This window comes from Festucalex cinctus, chromosome 14 (assembly GCF_051991245.1).
Source record: "Festucalex cinctus isolate MCC-2025b chromosome 14, RoL_Fcin_1.0, whole genome shotgun sequence".
Classification (NCBI taxonomy): domain Eukaryota; kingdom Metazoa; phylum Chordata; class Actinopteri; order Syngnathiformes; family Syngnathidae; genus Festucalex; species Festucalex cinctus.
In genome coordinates this window covers 15,730,644-15,750,162 of record NC_135424.1, presented here as the reverse complement: position 1 = coordinate 15,750,162, position 19,519 = coordinate 15,730,644, and the positions used below count along the sequence as shown (strand labels likewise).

The 19,519-nt window shown below is 38.2% G+C and overlaps 2 protein-coding genes across 13 annotated transcripts; one reads left to right on the top strand and one right to left on the bottom strand.

The window, feature by feature from the left end:
• Positions 1–100: 100 nt before the first annotated feature.
• Positions 101–19,327, bottom strand: LOC144000808 (mechanosensitive cation channel TMEM63B-like). 4 transcript variants are annotated; one of them, XM_077494443.1, is made up of 24 exons: positions 18,944–19,327; positions 14,651–14,872; positions 14,474–14,553; positions 13,281–13,322; positions 10,973–11,063; positions 10,849–10,886; positions 10,634–10,776; positions 10,425–10,476; positions 10,229–10,337; positions 10,077–10,147; positions 9,650–9,730; positions 9,444–9,567; positions 8,470–8,603; positions 8,262–8,399; positions 8,014–8,167; positions 7,706–7,812; positions 7,527–7,613; positions 6,199–6,264; positions 5,270–5,432; positions 5,027–5,132; positions 4,727–4,894; positions 4,498–4,613; positions 4,339–4,410; positions 101–2,059 (listed from the first exon to the last, which is right to left on the bottom strand). In XM_077494443.1, the coding sequence occupies exons 2-24, from the start codon at positions 14,846–14,848 to the stop codon at positions 1,880–1,882; spliced, it is 2,520 nt and encodes an 839-aa protein (XP_077350569.1). In that variant the 5' UTR covers positions 14,849–14,872; positions 18,944–19,327; the 3' UTR covers positions 101–1,879. The 4 variants fall into 4 exon arrangements, with proteins under 4 accessions (XP_077350569.1, XP_077350570.1, XP_077350568.1 ...); XM_077494444.1 differs by lacking the exon at positions 18,944–19,327 and adding an exon at positions 17,607–18,016 and having other exon boundaries at positions 101–2,056; XM_077494442.1 differs by lacking the exon at positions 18,944–19,327 and adding an exon at positions 17,607–18,007.
• On the top strand, positions 3,724–19,475 carry mrpl14 (mitochondrial ribosomal protein L14). 9 transcript variants are annotated; one of them, XM_077494454.1, is made up of 7 exons: positions 3,724–3,887; positions 4,710–4,831; positions 5,293–5,454; positions 9,531–14,546; positions 17,885–18,024; positions 18,541–18,622; positions 18,994–19,475. In XM_077494454.1, exons 6-7 carry the CDS (start codon positions 18,543–18,545, stop codon positions 19,361–19,363), a joined length of 450 nt encoding a protein of 149 aa, XP_077350580.1. In that variant the 5' UTR covers positions 3,724–3,887; positions 4,710–4,831; positions 5,293–5,454; positions 9,531–14,546; positions 17,885–18,024; positions 18,541–18,542; the 3' UTR covers positions 19,364–19,475. The 9 variants fall into 9 exon arrangements, with proteins under 9 accessions (XP_077350580.1, XP_077350576.1, XP_077350581.1 ...); XM_077494450.1 differs by having other exon boundaries at positions 4,710–4,835; XM_077494451.1 differs by having other exon boundaries at positions 3,772–3,887; positions 4,693–4,835.
• Positions 19,476–19,519: the final 44 nt, after the last annotated feature.

The window sequence follows — 19,519 nt, the reverse complement described above, 5'->3', positions numbered from 1 at the left end:
AAGTTGTTCAAAGTTTCTTGAATGAACTTGTCAGTACTCAAATAGTGGCAATTCCTTCTCCCCAATAACAGCCGAAGACTGAACAAGCTGACGACGTCTGTTAATGAGGGGTTTGTTGTTAACAAAAACTATAGTTTTATTTCCAGTGAGTCCACAGATGCAGAGCAGATTAAGTAAAACAAGATTCACAAAGTCGATGAATTTATACAGAATATTTTAAAATGAAACGACATCACTAAGGATAACAGACTAACACACAAAGATGTCCTTGCCGTGACATTACACCTGCTAGATCTTTTATATACAAAAAATGTATGGTTGTCCAGTGAACCAAATCTGATCACCTATTAGCTAGCACTATTAGCATGTTATCAAACGTTGCGGAGGGCATCTACATTCAAAGTTAAAGTAATAGTGTTGTCAAAGTATCCCCCGGAACCCGTTCAGAGATTTCAAGACATATTAGATGTATGCAAATGTAGAGGTACCGAACAGTCTCTTCACAATCATAAGAGAACGCCACTTTAACATATCAGACAACTCTTTTTGTTAGTACCAAATTAACAGGACACATTCTAACAACTGGTCATGGTCAGTGTTGGTGTTGTGAACAGACCCCTGGTGGGAGTTATTATTAATCTTAGCAGCTGTTTTAATAGAGTTGTCATTGTGAATGCGAAACATTAACTTGATCAACATCAGTGATGATGGGGACCTTTTTATCTGGAGCGTACTATTGGTCAATACTGAATGTAAAGGGGCGTTCAACAAATTACTACCACACATTTTGAGAATGTTTTTGGGCCAGTTGCATGGTGGGCAAAATTAAATTCTTTCAGCCAACCCTGCACAATATGATAAAAAAAAAGTTTGGTACAGAGTAAGGCCACCATTTTGTATGTGCACGCGCTCTACGTTTCCCATTTAACTTAGTTCAGCTGTTGAAGGAATCTTGGCTGTCGAGTTCTTTTGTGATTTAACATTTTATCATAGATAATACAAAATTTAATTAAAAATAATTTACAGAATCAGCTTTGGGAGGCTGGAACATGGCTGCTAGCAACTTAGAACACACCTAACAAGATATACACAATCAAGTGTCTGTACAAACGTTAACGACAGAGACAAACTACTCTTCATCCAGTTACCACCGTAAAATGAATGCAAATGTCAGTACTATTGTGCGTAAATATGTAAACCTATGGGGGGAAAAAAAAGAAAGAAAAAAAAAGATACAAACAATGAAGACTAATATCAACTGAGTATCATAACAGACTGACCCACCAACCTTCTGTCCGTCCTATTCAACTCAAAAGTCCTCTTGTAGCAGGGTCAGTTGCAGCAGTCCAACAGCAATCCCAACTGGCTGCATCGCATCAATCAGTGTAGTGTGCTAAGATAACGCTCACCTCATCTTCCACTCTCGGAAGGTTATGTGCTAAAAGAAAGTTGTGTTATTCTCTTCAAGGCTTCTATGGGATTGCATGAGCATTGTAGAAACATCTGAACCTCTCTTGGCTCCGTATGAAGCGTCGAGTGGGGACATTTTGGGGAACTAGCAGAGATTAGGGGAAAATCTCCACTTTTTGAAGACATAGTCGACTGTACCTTTGTGGAAAGTCGAGCTTATTGGAGTTATAATTTCTCGTTACAAGTGCAACGACGGTGAGAACATTATTCCCTTCAAGATGTCTACCTTTGAATTTGTTCACTGGGTCCATGCGCTGTTTAAGAATCCTTCAGCTAGGATCCATGTAATCATTAGTAGACATCACGCGTCCATTAGTTTTACATCTCACCATTAAGTTGAGATTTTTTTTTTGGTGAACATGTTGGTCCACTTCCAGTTCATTTATTCAAGTTTCAACGTTCTGTTGTCTCAGTGTCGCACTTCGTTATCGATGAGGCTGTCTTCTCCGGATTGGAATTCCTCGTTCAGGCCGTTTTCCACATTGATTATTTCCTCGTCCTGTGACGAGCCCTGACCGTCGTCCTCGCCACTGCCCGATCCGGCCTCCTCTGAATTTGGGTCTTGCAGAACCTCGGCAATGTACATCTGCTGTTGAGAAGGAGGAGAAACATGCAAAATAAAATCCCGTTCTCAAAAAAAAACTTAGCAAGGCAGCACTAATAATAAAATAATGTACTTTTCTACATAAATCATCATAAAACTACAATGTAGGTCATTTGCTTAGGACTCCAGATTTATATGGGTTACTGCGCCCCCTGCTGTGACATGTGAGGGTTGCACTGAGTGGCAAAGAATAGTTACTTTTAATCAGGGCTTACTACAGTGAGTCAGGCTGAGGAAAGAAAAACTCCAGTTTAGAAGATGAACATGATTAATGTGTATTTTATTTTTGAGGTGCATTTACACGACTGTCTCAGAAAATTTGAATATTGTGATAAAGTCCATTATTTTCTGTAATGCAATTAAATAAGCAAAACTGTCATACATTCTGGATTCATTACAAATCAACTGAAATATTGCAAGCCTTTTCATTATTTTAATATTGCTGATTATGGCTTACAGCTTAATAAAACTCAAATATCCTATCTCAAAATATTAGTAATATAGATTAATATTTCCTCAAACCAAGTAAAAAAAAACTGCCATAATCAGCAATATTAAAACAATAAAAGGCTTGCAATATTTCAGATGATTTGTAATGAATCCAAAATGTATGGCATTTTTGCTTATTTAATTGCATTACAGAAAATAATGGACTTTATCACAATATTCTAATTTTCTGAGAGTCCTGTAAGTTTGCTGTAGAGCAGAGAAAGACTGGCTTTGTTTTGTTTTTGTTTTTTTCAGGGCCGATACAGATTATTACTAGTCAACCGATATTTGGAGCAGATATTCAATTTTAGTAAAAGGGGAGAAAATATTGGCGTAATTTAAAAAATATACGTATACATTCCAACTCTTAACTTTCTGATTTGTAAAATGTCTTTTTCTGTTTGTTAATCGTTGCTTTAAAATTCTAACAAAAACTTCAGGGGTCCTGAGTATGTTTTAAAAACTACATGAAAACAAGTAAAAATGTCATAGCTCCCTATAGTTTTCTCCAATAAATACATTTTTTCTAAAATTTAAAAATATCTAAAACGTTAAAACTTTCAGGTATCTTTGTTTACTTTCAAACAAAAGCTGCAGGGAGTTCCCAGGCTCAGCAGCATCTCTTATAAAACTGAACATCGAAATAAATTGTTTCCTGATGTCAACACAGTTTTATATAGATCTAATATGGGCCATTAGATTTTTAAAAAAGGCCAATACCAATATTCGTCAAAATGACAAATATCGCCGCCGACAATCGGCCTGGCCAATAACAGGTCTATCCCAAAGTGCAGTGTGCAATTATTGCACATTATTTTTGTTTCCGCAAAAATGGTGTTCGGCAACGATGGATGTGCAGACAATGCAAGTTGTTGAACATTAGTTCACTCGTCAAGTCTTTCTGAACTATGAAGAAAATCTTTGTGAGCTGTTAAAAGCAGCTACATGTGTATTTAGTAATGTAGTAATGTTTACTGCCTTTTTTTAATCAGTCATCTGAGTTTTATTTTTTATTGACGGGCTTATAAAATGACAACATAGTTACTTACCATCTTGGAACTAAATTATGAATTTTTCCACATAGCCCCTGCCATTTGCTCACATACGCCTACTTGTCTTGATGAGATCGGAATTCATTCCGCATACACTTACATGTCATCTCTGTCACAAAGTTTTTCAGTCAACCTTTCAAGGCGATGTCACAGAGAATTGGAGGAACTTGGTCTCTCTGAGACTTTGGAGGAGGAGCTTAAATACATGAAACAGGAATGTTGCTACAGGCAAGAGGCTGAAACCTCAAAATACTATCCACGACAACCCAAAGGTAAATATTCTTTGCTTTCATTTACGTCATTGTATTTGTCTTTTGTTCCATTAGTTGTGTACTATTCTTCGAAGGTTAGCCGCAGAAAAAAATAAATAGTTAAAGTCTGAGCAATCTAATTGTTCTTTGTGTAGTTGTATTTGGAACTTGCATTGTGTTCAATTGTACTTAATTTGCATGGTGGTTGATGACTGCTCATAGTCTCTAATGGCACCAAATTACAACTAGGCCACCATGTTTTTGTACCATTAACAGATAAAAGACACGCAATTCAACATAAAAAAAATAAGGATTTGGACAAGGTATGACCATTTATACAAACTTGCCATATTTGGGCAGTGGGAGGAATTCATTTCATTACTTCTATGGAAGTCATCAAATGGGCTGCGGCTAAGAGTCCCTGATATACACAAATATTTGTATATACAAATAAATGTGCCTGACTACTTACTGCAGCTTTGTTGGAGTCAGTAGTGCACTCTGTGCGCCCATTCTCAGTCACACCTAATTCGTGAGTGTCAATCTGGAACAAACAAATAAATGTAACTCAAGTTAGGGAAAATGTAAAAAAAAAAAAAAAAAAAAAGTGAACGTTGACAGCATTTGTTACCTTATAGTTGTGAGCGCTCAAATATTTAAAATGTCCAAAGCAGACATGTGAGAGGCATATTATGATTGTGATAATCAAAACTATGAACGTGAACATGGAGATTGCAGCTGAAAACCCTGGGAAAACAAATTTGGAAGACATCAAATGCTTTAAATTGCCATTGGAAAAAAAAAATACTGGTCATGTGTGTCATAGACATTTGTGGCCTGTAGATGGCGTGCTTTCCTACCAGAGCGCATCGTGGAGAAGAAAAGAAGCCAAAATAGACAAAGAATTGGAGCAGCCACAACTTGGTTGACGGCTCCAGAATGGATCTTCTTGTCCAGTTTGGAAGGCAGGTAAGCATAGTACATGTTGTACCTGTCTGCCAGGTGTTTGAGTAGCATGTACATCAGACCTGGGCAGAGAAGTAAGAGCAAATCTTATTAGGCTGGCTGATGAGCAAGCATATGAAGAACAGAGCAACATAATTGCATCAGGCGGCGTAAGCAGTAGCAGACCAGTGCAAATAAAAAAAATCTGAACTGACCAAAGGGGACGATGATCGGGCAGGTGATGCTGTAGGTCATAACAACCGTGAAGACACACATCATCCAGGCATAGGCCGCTCCAAACTGGAACTCGTACGCTTGATGCTACAGAATGATAGAAAACATAATCACATGTTTATTTAGTTGAGTCATTTATTCAGATCTAACCTTCAAACTAGGAAGAAAAATGCTAAAATATACGTATCCTATAAAGCTATAACAAATAAAATATTATTACTAACCCTCTTGACATTCCTGCGCTCAGCTGCAGATCGAGCGAGGCAAAGGCGGATCATGTACATAAGCAGGCCGGGGATCCTGAGCAGGTCCATGGCGTTTCCAATGAATGCTGATGCAATGACGTAGTTCACAAAGAAGGCGCCGTTATCAGGAAGGAACACGCACCTGATGTGGACACCACAGGCAGGTCAGAGCGTTTTATAGTTTGGATTCAATTCCATACATGTTTTCTATACTGCTTGCCCTCAATAGCAGGTAACAGGAGCTCAGCTGATTTTAGGCTAGAGGCAGGAATTATATCCTGGACTGTTTGCGAGACAGTTGCGCGACAATCAGACACTCACAATCATACCTTATTTAGAGCATTAAATTAACCATGTGTTTTTGTTTTGTTTTTTTACTCGGGATGGGCAAGTAAGCAGTCAATTTATAATCAGGAACTAAAGGCATACATATCTGACAGATGCCCATTAAGATTGTACAACATCATTGGGATTATGTATTTATTCATTTATTTAGATAATTTTATTGTATGTTCAATACAAAATATGTATTTTATGAACAAATTGATCTTTTTTAAATTACCATTAATTTCACACAATTTTAATTAAGGAAAAATGTAACGGTCTAACAATTTTCCCTATTTTTTTACAATATGGGATAAAACCAGAATACTTGGAGGAAATGGTAACATGGTATGAATAAAAAAAAACAACTACATTGCTTCTAAAGTAAAAATGTAGGAGTTTGATAATTACCACTTACGCAAATTCAATATTCTCATTTATTTATGTATTCAAAATGCATTCCAAATATATTAACCTTTCCTGTGTAAAATGATTGTTTGAAATAATAGCATAAGTTGGTAACACAAATATATTTCAGTGAATAAGTGCAGCAAAGTATCAATTTTAGTATGCATGCAACTTACTCAAATCGCACTTTAGCATCTGCCAAGAATCTTCTGTCAAAAAGCCACCGGAAGAAAAGATCCAAACTGAAGACAGAAAAGACAAATGTTAAAATTGAAAACAGCAATAAGATTAGATACCAATAAGTAGTACCCTCCATACTAGAGATAGACCGATGTTTTTTGTTTTTTTTTCAGAGCCAATGTCGATACCGACTATTAGTCATCAAGGAGGCCGATAACTAGGGGTGTGAATTGCCTAGTACCTGACGATTCGATTCGTATCACGATTCACAGGTCACGATTCGATTCGATACCGATTAATCCCGATACGAATTTATAAGTCGATTGCTGCGATTTTTTTTCATTCAAATTTAGAAAATACTAATCAGTAAGCTTGTAGAGTGTAAGATTTATATGAAAATGTTTTATTTATCTGAAATTTCAGTCTTATAGAGGTTGTAATCTGTTTCATGTTTGAACAGCATTAAAATAAAATATTAAGGCTTAATGTTCCGTTCATATAACATTCTTCCATGCTCAAGGTGTTGAATCCTTAAAAAATAAAAATAAAAAATCGATTCAGCCGATTATTGAATCGATTCGAGAATCGCGCGATGTAGTATCGCGATATATCGCCGAATCGATTTTTTTTTTAACACCCCTACCGATAACCGATATTTCAAGCCGAGATGCATTTACAGTAAAAGAGAAAATAATAGCGTAAATAAATAAAGAAATAAATAAATACCTTTTCTTTGAATTTTAAACATATAAAGAAAAGACAGCTTTGTTTAATTAAAATTTAAAAACTGAAATTGCAGGGAACTTCCAGGGTCATCAGCATGTGTTAAGCTAAATTCAAAACCAAGCAGGTAAATAAATAAATAATAAATAGTTTTCTACTGTAAATAGTTTTCCAAAATTTCAACATAATTTCTAAATTTAATTATTATTTTTTATTATTATTATTATATATTTTTTTATAAATTAAATAGTGTTGGGACTTCCCAGTGTCAGCAGTGATAAATGTATGCAAAATTAATCTAATTTGGGGGTTTTGTTAGGGTTCAAAAGATCTTCGCAGACAGTGAAAAAATTGTCTGAATATGTTTGAAATGTCTTTGCAACTAGTAAAAAGTGCCTGTGAATATCTTACACATCCTAATGAAAACACAAAATTTGCTACGTTCGCAAGCATTCACTGCTCGGCGATATTCCAGATTTATTGCCCTTCAGATTTGTAAAAAGGCCGATGCCGATATTTGTCAACATGCCAAATATCGGCACAGATAATCGGTCTATCCCTACTCCATACCCTTGTCACCGAAAACAAAAATATGTAGTACCTGCTTAGACCAAGGGATGGCAGTAGGAGCACCATGAAGATTAAGAAAGTGTAGCATTTATGCATCGTAGTTCTGTTCTCGCCAGACCTGTAAGAACGAAAGGACACATTATCGGTCTGGGAAAACACTCACACAACATCAGTACATCCTGAAATGACTGCTTAAAGTGAAAACCTTACCGGGTCCAATGGGCTTCAAAAAAGGCAGAGTAGTAGACAATGGTAGGAAGTAACGCAGAGAAGGACCACAGGAGGAGGGTGGGGAAAAACTGAGTGATAATTGGATTCTGTGGACAACAAACAGGCACACATTGAGATGTTGAGACAAGAACTCAAGTCAAAAGGTTAGATCTTAAGTACATGTTTTATTTCTTTCAGCACTATGTGCACTTTAAACTCCTTCCCACATATGACACTCTCAAGGATGGCTGAAGATGAAAGCATAATGCAAATGATACTAGATTAAAAGAACCATGAAATTGCCTCACGTTTAGGTACTCCACTGGCTTGGTAACGTTGAACTTGTCCATGGTGGAGATAATAATGGCTGGTGTGGTGAGGAAGAATAGAAGGAGAAAGAGGATACAGTTTATAATCAAGCAGCGGATCCACCACGAGAATCCTCCCAACGACAGATGCTCCCTAGGGGATAAAAAGTTATCCAGCGGTTAGATCAAAAGCCAGAGTGGCCAACACAGCTGATATTGCTGATACGGTGGCTTTAATTCGCACTCACCAGTACACATTGTGTGGATCGGGGGCGTAGGTCACAGTCCAGCTGTGTGTCTGGAGTTTGTCGCTGAACGCAGAGCTCTGAGGCTCTCGGCGACAGTGGCAGCCCTGACATTTGCAAGCATTGAAGTCCTTCAAGATTCTACGATGAACCCAGAATAAAAAATGTGAAACTGCATTATATAAATAAATAATAACAGTAGACTTCTTACATAGCAGTTATGGATTCATTTTGGAAGGTGACAAATGCCATTCCTAAAGGTTTCCTGTTGACCTTCTCTCGCTCCTTCCTGTAGCCATCTTTTAATTCAGCTTCCAGCTTGGTATAATAACTAACAGCCTCTTCCTGTGAGGGAGATAAACACACAAATGTGGTTTGTAGTGACGTTAAAATTGTATTTGTGAAATGAACATAAAGTGGGATAGAAAGCCACAAACACCTGATCAAGTGCCAGTTTTTTGTGAAACACACACACACACACACACACAAAAAAGACAAATTCAAAAACTTTTTCCACCGTTAATGTGACCTATAAACTCTACAACTTAAAAAAAAAAAAAAAAAAACTGCAATTTTGAAAGGGGAAGTCATAATAGTAGACAATAGTCAAATAGCCAAGTTTGTAGGGATATATGAACAGTTCAAAACCTTCATAAAAGCCATAAAATGTCAGGAAAAGCCTACTAGAATATCTGAATTTCATTTTGTGTTAATCAGAGGCACTTTAACCCATAAAGGCCTAAAGCGCCTGGCAAAACATGCCTCTAAAATCCATGGGTGACTTTTGAGTCATCCTCAAAAAAATGAAGTTTTCTTGGAAATTCAAAAAGATGGGGAAAAATAACCAATATTGCAGCTCCTGAAGCAGATGGAAACATAATTCCAAAACCATTCCAAAGCTTAAACACCTGTGCCGTTCACACAAACACAAGTTTATTATAAACCTTTAATATTTTTTTAAAATCAACAAATGTTGCATCACCAAAAAAAACCCCAAAAAAATGGCATTTGAGCAGGGGTGTGTAGACTTTTTTTTTTTTCCTCCACTGTCATTTATCATGATAGCAAGCAGCTATAAACATCTACTAAAAAGAAAAAAAAAAAAAAAAAACACACATTTGACTGCCAGAAAGCTCAACCAGTATATGGTTTTTGAGTTAGAAAGTATGGACGTGTGCTTCTGACCTGCTCACAACCTTTGATGATGCAACAGCAGAGGTGTCCACATGGTTTTGGATTTATCATGGTGGTTATGTGCTCTTTGGCCTGCAGATCAAGGAAGAATTTCTTGCTGCGCTCTGCCTTCTTCCTGCATGAAAAACGGTCATTCTTCACACTGATGACATCACTCATTGGTGTCAGGTCAGTCAAACTTTTGAACAAACTGGTACCTTTCAGAGTTCAGATACATCAGCCTGGCCACATCGTAACAGATGCGAGCTTCCAGCACGGTGCAGTTTTCATACGCTTGCCTATTAAAAACGAGTGAGAGAATTGTATTACAAGAGTGGAGACATTATACTGCTTAATGAATGTTGGTGCTTAAGTGGGATTAGAGCCAAACACGCCTTCTCACTAGTAGGAAAGGACACATGACTTGCAGAATTCTGCTCATCAGGCTTCTATTACGGGCATTTATACTTATAGGCCTGCCATTGTCTCATGTTGGATTCATAGTTGGCGAGTCCAACTTTAAGAGGCATGGTTCTCATAATGCAGTTAGAGTACATAAGCAGACAGGATATTAGATGATATGCAAGGGATGTTATGAGACATTTCATATGAAATCACAGAAAACAAATATTTAAAGGCACTTACTCAAAATGTTGCTTTATTTCTGTTTCATCTGCATATTTGGACAGTCCATTGACAAATAGAGTTCTTTTGACCTGTAGTCAATTGGGGTTAAAGGGTGTTAAAAATATATTTTTCTAAACGTATGCTTGTGGAGTGAATTCTGTGAAACCAACCAGGTCATCCTCTGCGTAGTGCATCTTGGAGGTGTGTCTTCTCATGCTGCATACTGTCAGTAGCAGGTAGAGGAATGCAAATATGGTGTGCAGCCACAAAAGCGCATTACTGTCCAAGATAAACAGTTGACAGTGTTCAGCAACACGGACTGTAAATTAACACTGTTACTAAAATGAGTGCCCAACAATCACTCACTCTGCATCGAGATTTGCTATGGTAGTTCTTCCAAAATTATAAGCGTTGTTTTCTGTTGGCGAAAAAGATGACAAGCATATCTTTGTAAGACTTTTGTTAAACTGTAAACAGTAACAATGGATATTCCTAAAATACATTTGAGCCAAACTAGTTTAACAGCTTTACATGATAACTATGTGACAAAGTGGTCTTATCCTTTAGTGACTCACCAAGTAAGTTTCCTGAGAAGTTCACAGGCAAGATGATGCCAACAGACAGCACACCCACCACTACCAATAGGCCGATGATGTGGCGCTGGAAGGACAAATAATGCACTGCGTCCTCGCCACACTTCTCCCTTATCTCATCATCCCTACAGGGAAAACACATCGTTTTAGATTTCATTCAGGTTCTTTTATCAATAATGAAGAGCAGGCTGGCTTACTTGATGCGGAAAATGGCAGTGAGCCAGGAGCAGAAGCCCTGTAAGAGAGGAGAGCAACACTGTAATATGACCGAAACAGGGCCAAACACAATTGCCCATTCTGTAACAGCAATGGCAATCTTACTGTGTCTCTCTGATCCATGTCTACCGAACTGGAAACGGAGGTGAGGCGCTCATAGCGTTCAGGTACCTCTGTTGTCAAGGCAGCGGCCGCACTGTGTGAATAAAACACAACCCAAAGCGTTGTCTTGGTGTAACAACAAAGTATTTGTGTCTCCACTCACCGAGACTGCCAATAGTAGTATGGGAAAGCGTATACACATTCAAATACAAGCTTCTTTAACACTGTATTTCTGGTAAATTGGCGCATTAGAGGTGTAACAGTAGAATTTATTCCATTTTCCCTTTCAGACAGGACCCACTGAAGTGGCTTATTGCAGGGAATTTACCTGCGTGCACAGACTACAGGCAGAATCCCTTTTTGAGATCATTCGTTACACAGCGCTACAGCAACAGCTACTTTCAAACCAAAAGGGCCTCAATAGTCAGTCTAGGATGTTGAAAGAGAACCCAACCCCAGAAGAACCCCAGTGATGAACAAGAAACAGATCATTCTGAGTTCAGCAGAGCCAATATGCTGTACTTTAACTCATTCAAACCCAAAAACGTGTTAACACGTTTTAAATACTTTGTCCTTCACTCCCAAAAGCGTATTTACACGTTTGTTTACTTTTTTATGTAAGAGCATACAGAAAGCTTTGACGCAGCTTCTGACATGAAGAGGTGTCTTAAAGCAATGGTAGTTATTTAATAAAACGGCCAGCAGGTGGCAGCAGAGTATAAGAGATCAGCCAGGCCCATGTTGAAACACGCTCTTTTTGTCAGCGTTTTCACCAGCAATGTAAATATTGATGAAACTTAAAGCAACACAACACGCATTAAAAAATTTCTAGTATTGGATTAGGCATTGTGTACAAAGAATAAAAGTGAAAATATCTTTGGCATCTTATTCCCTGAATTTTATTTTAAACCGATTAAGTGTCCGAATTCTATCGTACGGTGTGGGACGCCATGTTTCTGGTCACCGGTAACCGGAAGCCGTCTTCGTTCATTTCAATGGGAATTTGTTGACGTAATGATTGAGAAAAAAGACGTCTTGGATCACAAATACTGTTCAGAGTATAAAGTCCTCAACACGTCCGGTTTCATGTCATTCCGTGTTGGGGTGGGGCGGTGGGGGGTGGCCGCTCCTAATCTCACCTAAAGCGTGCTTAGCACACGACATGTAGCTTAGCCTAGCAGAGCACCCGAATGTTTACCGTTCACTTGGACTCGCCGACAGCTGGATCTGTCAGTATTATCCGGCTTTCGGTTGAAAACAAATCTTTGCCATGTCCTCCATGGCTGCTTGTGAAGAAATGATTCTTTGTTGTAAGGCGAAATTCCACCTTTCATGTCCGCCGTGGGACGCGATGATTCCTCGTGAGTTTTGTTGTCCTTCATTCAATGTGTATTTTACGCACGCGATACGTCACGATGATCACGTGACTGTCCGAAATGCCCGATACAGTACTTAATGCAAAAAATATTCAGAAAAAGTGCTATAAAATCATAATATAAATTAGCATTTTGTTCAGGGAAAAGTTGAAATTAACCATTTCACAGAATAGCTGGTTAGTTTTTCATATGTCTTGTGTTCCTTTAACAATTTTCTAATGCTAACTGCTGCAAAACGGAAACAGATACAAATATACTCTAGACTCGAATCTTTCTTTTGTTACGTTCTATGTTTTTATAGTAATGGAACGCAATATTCTGTGGGCCTTGCAAAATCAGTTAAAATCCAGTAAAACAGCCGGGAGCGAAGGGGTTGCTTCAGTGAAAATGGCTGGGAGAGAATGAGTTAATATACACTTTTGAGCAAATGTATAAAACTAAAAGAATCAGCTTTCACTTTTAAAAAGGTTGTTGACCCCAGTGATATACACAAACATGGGAGCAAGATGAGCCCCTATTTTGATCATATGTACAGAAAATTTGCTTTGCTGGAGCTCAAAGTACGGTAGGTTAGCGAGAAGTTGTCTCAAGTGTAGTAATCAAGAATAGAAGAAGTACCATTACTACTTAAGTGTGTCTTGTCTGTGTGCATCGTGCTGCGCAGCCTCACAGGAGGAGGCCATGCTTCAGAAAGAGGTTAATACAGAGATTAGTAAGCGCAGATCTAATTAACGGCAAGGACACCCAGCACCACAAGAATGACTTTGGCAAGGAGAGGTGGGGGAGAATGATCATTTAGGACCCTGGCACAGGAAAACACCTGGACGAGAAACACTAAACCACCAAAGGATGAAGAAACCTAAAAGTGGTAGCTAGGTTAACAACACAAAGAGGAAGCAAGAGAAGAAAAAGGCAATATACAAAACAGAACATACTATTCCCGATCATCCAGACGACTGTAACGTTGATCCATTCTCCTGGTGAAAAGACAGGCAAAGCATATTTACTTGCGTTGATACGATGCAAGTCTATTTGCTAATATGGACGGCTTTCGAGCTGCATTGGAGAAACATTTCACACCACAAGCATATCACACACTCTCGCAATAAACAGATCACATAGCATTGTTTTTGACATTCACCACTGAAATATAGTCTGCTTTCAATAAATAACATTTGACAAATGACTCAGGCGGCTGCCGCCCCCTCCCATCATCCCGCTACGCTACAACCCAATTATCAGTTTGCACGCAGCTGCAAAAATAGTGGAGGAGTAAAATCCACAGCTGGAAAATGTGGGTTATAAAGCAGCGTGTCATGAGCTGAACTTTTTCAGAGTCAAGGTTTGCTGTTTTCTCTCCCAAAAAATGGACATTGTTTAATCTTGGCATTTGTATGTATTGGTGGTATTATTATTATTAAGAATCATTGATTAACAAAAAACTTTCATGAAACATATATTGATGTTGAAACTTTTTTTTAAAGATGTTATTTTTCTTTTAAAATCAACCATATATATTTATTTTTACATGTAAAGTTTGCTAAACAAAGCAAAACATTGTTTAATGTATGAGTCTGTGGCTTTAAAATGTTTTAGAGGTTAACAGGATATTTATTTCATTTGACAATACTGCTGTTAACCTAAACTTACTCATGAACCTCATGTCTAATTATACCTACATGGCTTAAACTAAACCAGACACACCATGTGCTGCTGACACCAACTTCCCGTCTGGGTCAAATCCTCGAGAGGTTTTCTTCAGTTAACCTAAGATGGCTTCATTTTGCTGTGTCAGTGTGTATTCAATTGATTTTTGTGCGTCTGAGACAAAATCTGACAATGCATGTGTTCCCTTTTATGCAGTGACCATATGTTCACTGTTGGTAAACACATACTTCCTGTCTGTCGACTAATCCATGACAATGACTCGGTATAAAAACAGATCCTGAGTGGCTGCTTGCCACACTAAGCTCTACGGAAAATGCCTTCCTGAACCAAACAAATGTCACATGGCTCTGAATAAGTAAGGTGTCATTCATTATTTATCATCAGTATCATTGTCATTAATTTCTTCCAAAAATAATAGTCACACTAATACTTCAAACTTATCACTGCAGATGTACTCTACCTGTCAGCGTCGGTGACGAGAGCGAGACGTCCATAGTCCCACGCTACTTTTCTCAGGAAGGAGAACACAACCAGTAAGCCCTGCAAGCGCACAATAATTTGCACATAAATATTAGAACAATAAAAACTAGAATATTGGTAAAAAAAAATAAAAAATACATAGGATGATTGTACTCACCAAAAAGCACATGAAGTCAAGGGCGAGGACAGTCGGTACGCCACCAAAGGGCAAGCCCTGCAGCACTGTGCTGCGAATTCGGGCCGAGTAGCAGTATTCTTTGGAGGTGGCATTGGGTGGCAGCGTGGTCGTACAGCTCAGGGAGTCAGAGCAAGCTTGCACCCCCCAGATGGCCATCCCTAATACCAGCAATTGCATCACTCACTGCAACATGCTGAGAATCTGGAAATAAAAGCGAATGTGTTTATAGCATTCAGCATATAGCAAAGTAAATTGCTGATGTACACCGAAAATAAACAAGACACTGGCAGAAAATGCTTTCCATTCCAATTAAGACAGATATAGATCGAACGGGAAGCATGAAGATGAAAAGTTTCTGTCATCTTCCTCTTAGAACAAAGGTGACGTTTCTCATTCGTCACATGCCCAAATGCTGACAATACATATGACACCAAGGTGTTTTTTTTTCCCCATCAGCTTTCTCTTCCCATTTTGTGTGTGTGTGTGTTTGTGTGTGTGTGTGTGGGGGGGGGGTGTCTTTTTTTTAAACAATACAAAATTTCTTTTTTTGTGTATTCTCTGTACCAAGTAAATTAGGCGTTTCCCAGATCAAATTCAAGCATTTAAGACTACTCATCAAGGTTCTCTTATTTCCTATTTAAATGAAGATGTACAAACACAAACTGATAGATCTTATTCTTATATGATACTACTTTAGGTGCAACTTAACTTATGTACTGCATTTTCTTTTTCAACAGGAAATAATAGAAAGAATTAGTTCCACAGTGAAAAGTCACACATCAAAAAGCCTTTAAAGGTAACTTAAGATTTGCTTTGTTTGGAACTTGAAACAAAGGTCAGACAGAGATTCAAACCTTGACCTTGATTGTTAAAGCAGATGTGAGAGGAAGCCAGAGTACCAAAAAAAAAAAAAAAAAAAAAAAAGGGCTACAGCCAAGATTCAAACTTTTAAACTGTGGCACAGGTGGTGCTAATCACACATGCCCACCATACTTCCCCACTACAACAGAAAAGAGAAAACTAATTTCGACCATTATTGGCACGAAAAAACTAACAAAATATTTATTAATGTTAGTCTTTATTTTTGAGAGAAAAGTGCACCATACAATGTTGATCGCTGAACGTGACTGAATTTGGAATTTGTCCAATTTTTCAGGGAAAAAAAATATCTTAAATTAGGGATGGGCGAGTACCGACACCAAGGATCTTTATCAGTATGCTACTTGGCCTTACTTTAAGGTTTCAGTACTTGCGACGACAGCCAATACCAGTATCCCGTTTTACAATCTAAAAATTTGAAGAATGGAAAATTGTAATTAATTTTATGCAATTTTAAGAAAAATATATGTGTGCTGCTTTTTTTTTGGGGGGGGGGGGGGATTTTATGTATCGGTATTTAGTATATCGTGAATATTCGAGGTGAATAGTCATGCTGGCATCAAGTTAATAAACACGACACAAAATGTCAAAAGACTTGACGATATCTTGGCAGACTTCAGCTGAATGAGCATCAGAAGGATTAACTAGTATTTAAATCTCTTTCTTTTTAATAAGAGTGCAGAATTGTACCAGTGAGAAATCAAAAGGCCGTAGACTAGAAATGGATGATCAAGAAACATGTTTCTTGGCCAGTGTATTCCCACTCTACGTAAGAAGTAAGGATACTTACTTGTGTTGTAAAAGTACACTGAAATGCATTTAAGAGAGAACATTTATATTTTTTCTTGTCATTTATATACAATACCATTTTTTGGATACCTTGTCACAACAAAAACTTTTACACAATGTTTCCCTCTTTTATTAACTTTTACAGTGGTCATACTGGGAAGAAGAAAAAACAACACAATTGCCATATTTGCCACAAATTAATCTTAGAGACAACAGTACAAAATAATTCTCCTGAATAAGGTGACGGATGGGGAATATCTTGCTTCTCTGAATCTTTTTAAGTACAAAGTACAGATGTCTGTTTTTTCATATTTAGGGAGTGAAAATAAAAATAAAAATACAGACAGATACCTCCAAAATCTACTTGAGTAAGAGCACATAACCCGTTACTTCCCACTACAGTGTACAGGCAACCGTTTGACGCTCACATATTTTGCACGTTTTGATAAGGCCAACAAAAGTACACTGATTTCCTGGAGTGTGCTGGTACACGTGTTTACACTGTTGCACTCCTTTATATTTGCCCTTCGTCACACTTCACTATTAGCTGCGATGCTGCTCATCTGCCCTAACACTAAGTCGTTTATCTGCTCCATGGAATGCTGTGACATCACTGCAGCGAGATGCAGCTAGAGCCCAACAATAAACCAATAGAAACCGCAGGGTTCAAATGGGCCGATATGAGCCTAAGGAGGACACAGCTACGCGACGGCATACTTTTGGACTGCTGCTTAACCATCTTTGTCACCATCTTTAAAAAGACGCTCAAATCTACTTGACGCTGCTTATGTTGCACTTGTGCTTAGTTAGTGGAAATACAATGTCAGGAGGTTGCATGACTCAACTGCTATGTAAATTGATGATACGATTTGGGTTAAATTCTTATACATGCTCAGAGCTAGAAATGCATCCACCCAACGGATCGTTCAGTATCTTTACAGTGTCCCTGTAAGTTACATGTAATCAGCTGACAGACCACAGATAATCACTAGCATTCCTACGCAATTGTCTCAAGTCAGTCGGGCCATTACAATTACTATTACAATTATGTAATGTTCTTTTGCCCAGTAATAAAAATGACCACACTCGTTTATTGAGGGTATTAGTTAGCCTGCTAACGCTAACAGTATCACTCTTCTCAGTTTACTTATTAATCTGTCAAGCATAAACTTCATTTAGAAGTACCAAACGGTCACGTTAACCTCACCACCGTTTCAAATATGGACAAATGTTATGATTGAGCTCAAATCCAAACCGGCAGACTTACCTTTCCGTATGCATTAAACGAGCAGTGTAGTCGGTAGACTTGTCACTTCGCCAGTGAGGGCTAGCAGTCAACCGTAGCGTTAACGCTAGCTATTAGCTGCTCGATGTAGCCTTAAGAGAGTTAAGAGAGTTGAAGTCGACCGAACTACATGGATTATTTTTGTTTTTTTCCCTTTAATTTAACTTCCCTCGTCAACGTAAACTTATGAGATAAAATATAGTTACGCAAATAGTGAGTATACCATTAACCTGTTTATTATGATACGCTCGTCAACGCAGGGACTTTCGTGCATGCCAAGGCAGCCGGTTGGACAACTCTCAAGACAGGACCAGTCCAGCGGGCGGAGACGCTGATCATGCTTCGAGTATGACAGCCATAGACGTGTGACTTCTGGAACTGTAGAGCAGCTTCGCCACGGGTCACTTAAACGGCGCTTTCGTGTTTGATAGGAATCTATGCTGTATATTTCTGTAACCAGAAGCGCACGCTTATGGCGTAGGGCAGAAGTGGAGGGGAAAAAAAAAAGTCAGCTGTATCTGCCATATAAGTATTGTTTGTTTTTGTGGTATTTTATTTACATGATCACAGGTTAATATGTAAATAACCTAAAATCAAGGGTACGTATTTCCGGCATTTAAAATCCTAAAAAAATATATATTGCCGCCGCTTGTCGCTGTTTAATGACGTCACACATTTGACATTGGCATGGACTGAAGAAGAACGGTAAACGGAATTCACATTTTTAACAAAACCATGAGCTCTGTCTATCAAAATCAGGCGTTTTAATTATGTGTAGATTTATTCCGATTAATTCATAATCATAACGGATCCTGCTTTTTTCTTGTCTGCCATGCGATCATTAGCGAGCACTAGCATTAGCATTAGCCACAGACTTTATTGTACATTTATATGATCCTAACGCCATTCCTTGTAGTTATGGCGATGGACCTGTTTGCAAGATCGGTCACCGGGCTCTTCGCCGATGCATTGTGCTTAATTCCTCAGAGAACATTCGGGTAAGTTTTCTGGCAGTACACGAGCCACCATCAACTTGTACGATTTGATAGAACATGATTCACCAAACACAATCTATTTTGAGCATTGTGTGCAACATACTATTAATTCCTGTGTTTGTGTGTATTTATGCACGCGCTGTACATGCAAAGTGAAACCAATTTGTTTTGCTAATTTTTTTTATCCTGTCATTTTATGAGCTCTCAACCTCTGGATCACAAAACCTAAACACATTCTATCTCGCTTTTTAATCTATTTAATCGCTTTTTCAATCTACATATTTTGTAACTCGATTGTTTATTTAATGAAAAGGTTGTCCATACCTGTTTTTATGACTGTTGACTGAGCATCCTATCAAAAAATGTCTCTCCAGTGTCTCCGCTGCTGCAGCTGCCATTCAGAAAATGACCAGAGTGCGAGTGGTGGATAACAGTTCTCTTGGAAATACACCTTACCACCGGCCTCCAAGAGTGATCCATGTATACACCAAAAACGGCGTTGGGAAAGTTGGTGACAAAGTATTACTTGCCATTAAAGGACAGAAGAAGGCAGCACTAATTGTTGGTCACAAAATGCCCGGAGACCGAATGAATCCACGCTTTGATTCAAATAATGTCATTCTGCTAGAGGAGAATGGGAACCCAACAGGAACAAGGATTAAGGTTCCCATACCAACTCATTTACGTGCAAGAATGAAGGGGGACTACTCAAAGGTGCTGGCAATTGCGAGTAATTTTGTTTGATTGGACTCTTCTCCACTTGTCATCCTGTGAATTACATTATTGTATGTAGTAGACTCAAGTTTCTGTTGACAGTCATCTCTTTGCTTACAATAAATACAACCTTTACCTTAAATGCATGGTACGGCCTGTTTAACAAGCAGATGTGGGTCAACTTAA

Bases quoted from the DNA above. Each gene is read 5' to 3' on its own strand.
- mrpl14 (XM_077494454.1), top strand. From the start codon at position 18,543: ATGGCGATGGACCTGTTTGCAAGATCGGTCACCGGGCTCTTCGCCGAT. The intron at 18,623-18,993 runs GTAAGTTTTCTG...ATGTCTCTCCAG, and splicing joins ATTCCTCAGAGAACATTCGG to TGTCTCCGCTGCTGCAGCTG.
- LOC144000808 (XM_077494443.1), bottom strand. From the start codon at position 14,848: ATGCAATTGCTGGTATTAGGGATGGCCATCTGGGGGGTGCAAGCTTGC. The intron at 13,323-14,473 runs GTAGAGTACATC...TCTTTTCACCAG, and splicing joins CTCGTCACCGACGCTGACAG to GAGAATGGATCAACGTTACA. The intron at 10,777-10,848 runs GTAAGCCAGCCT...TTTTCCCTGTAG, and splicing joins ACTGCCATTTTCCGCATCAA to GGATGATGAGATAAGGGAGA.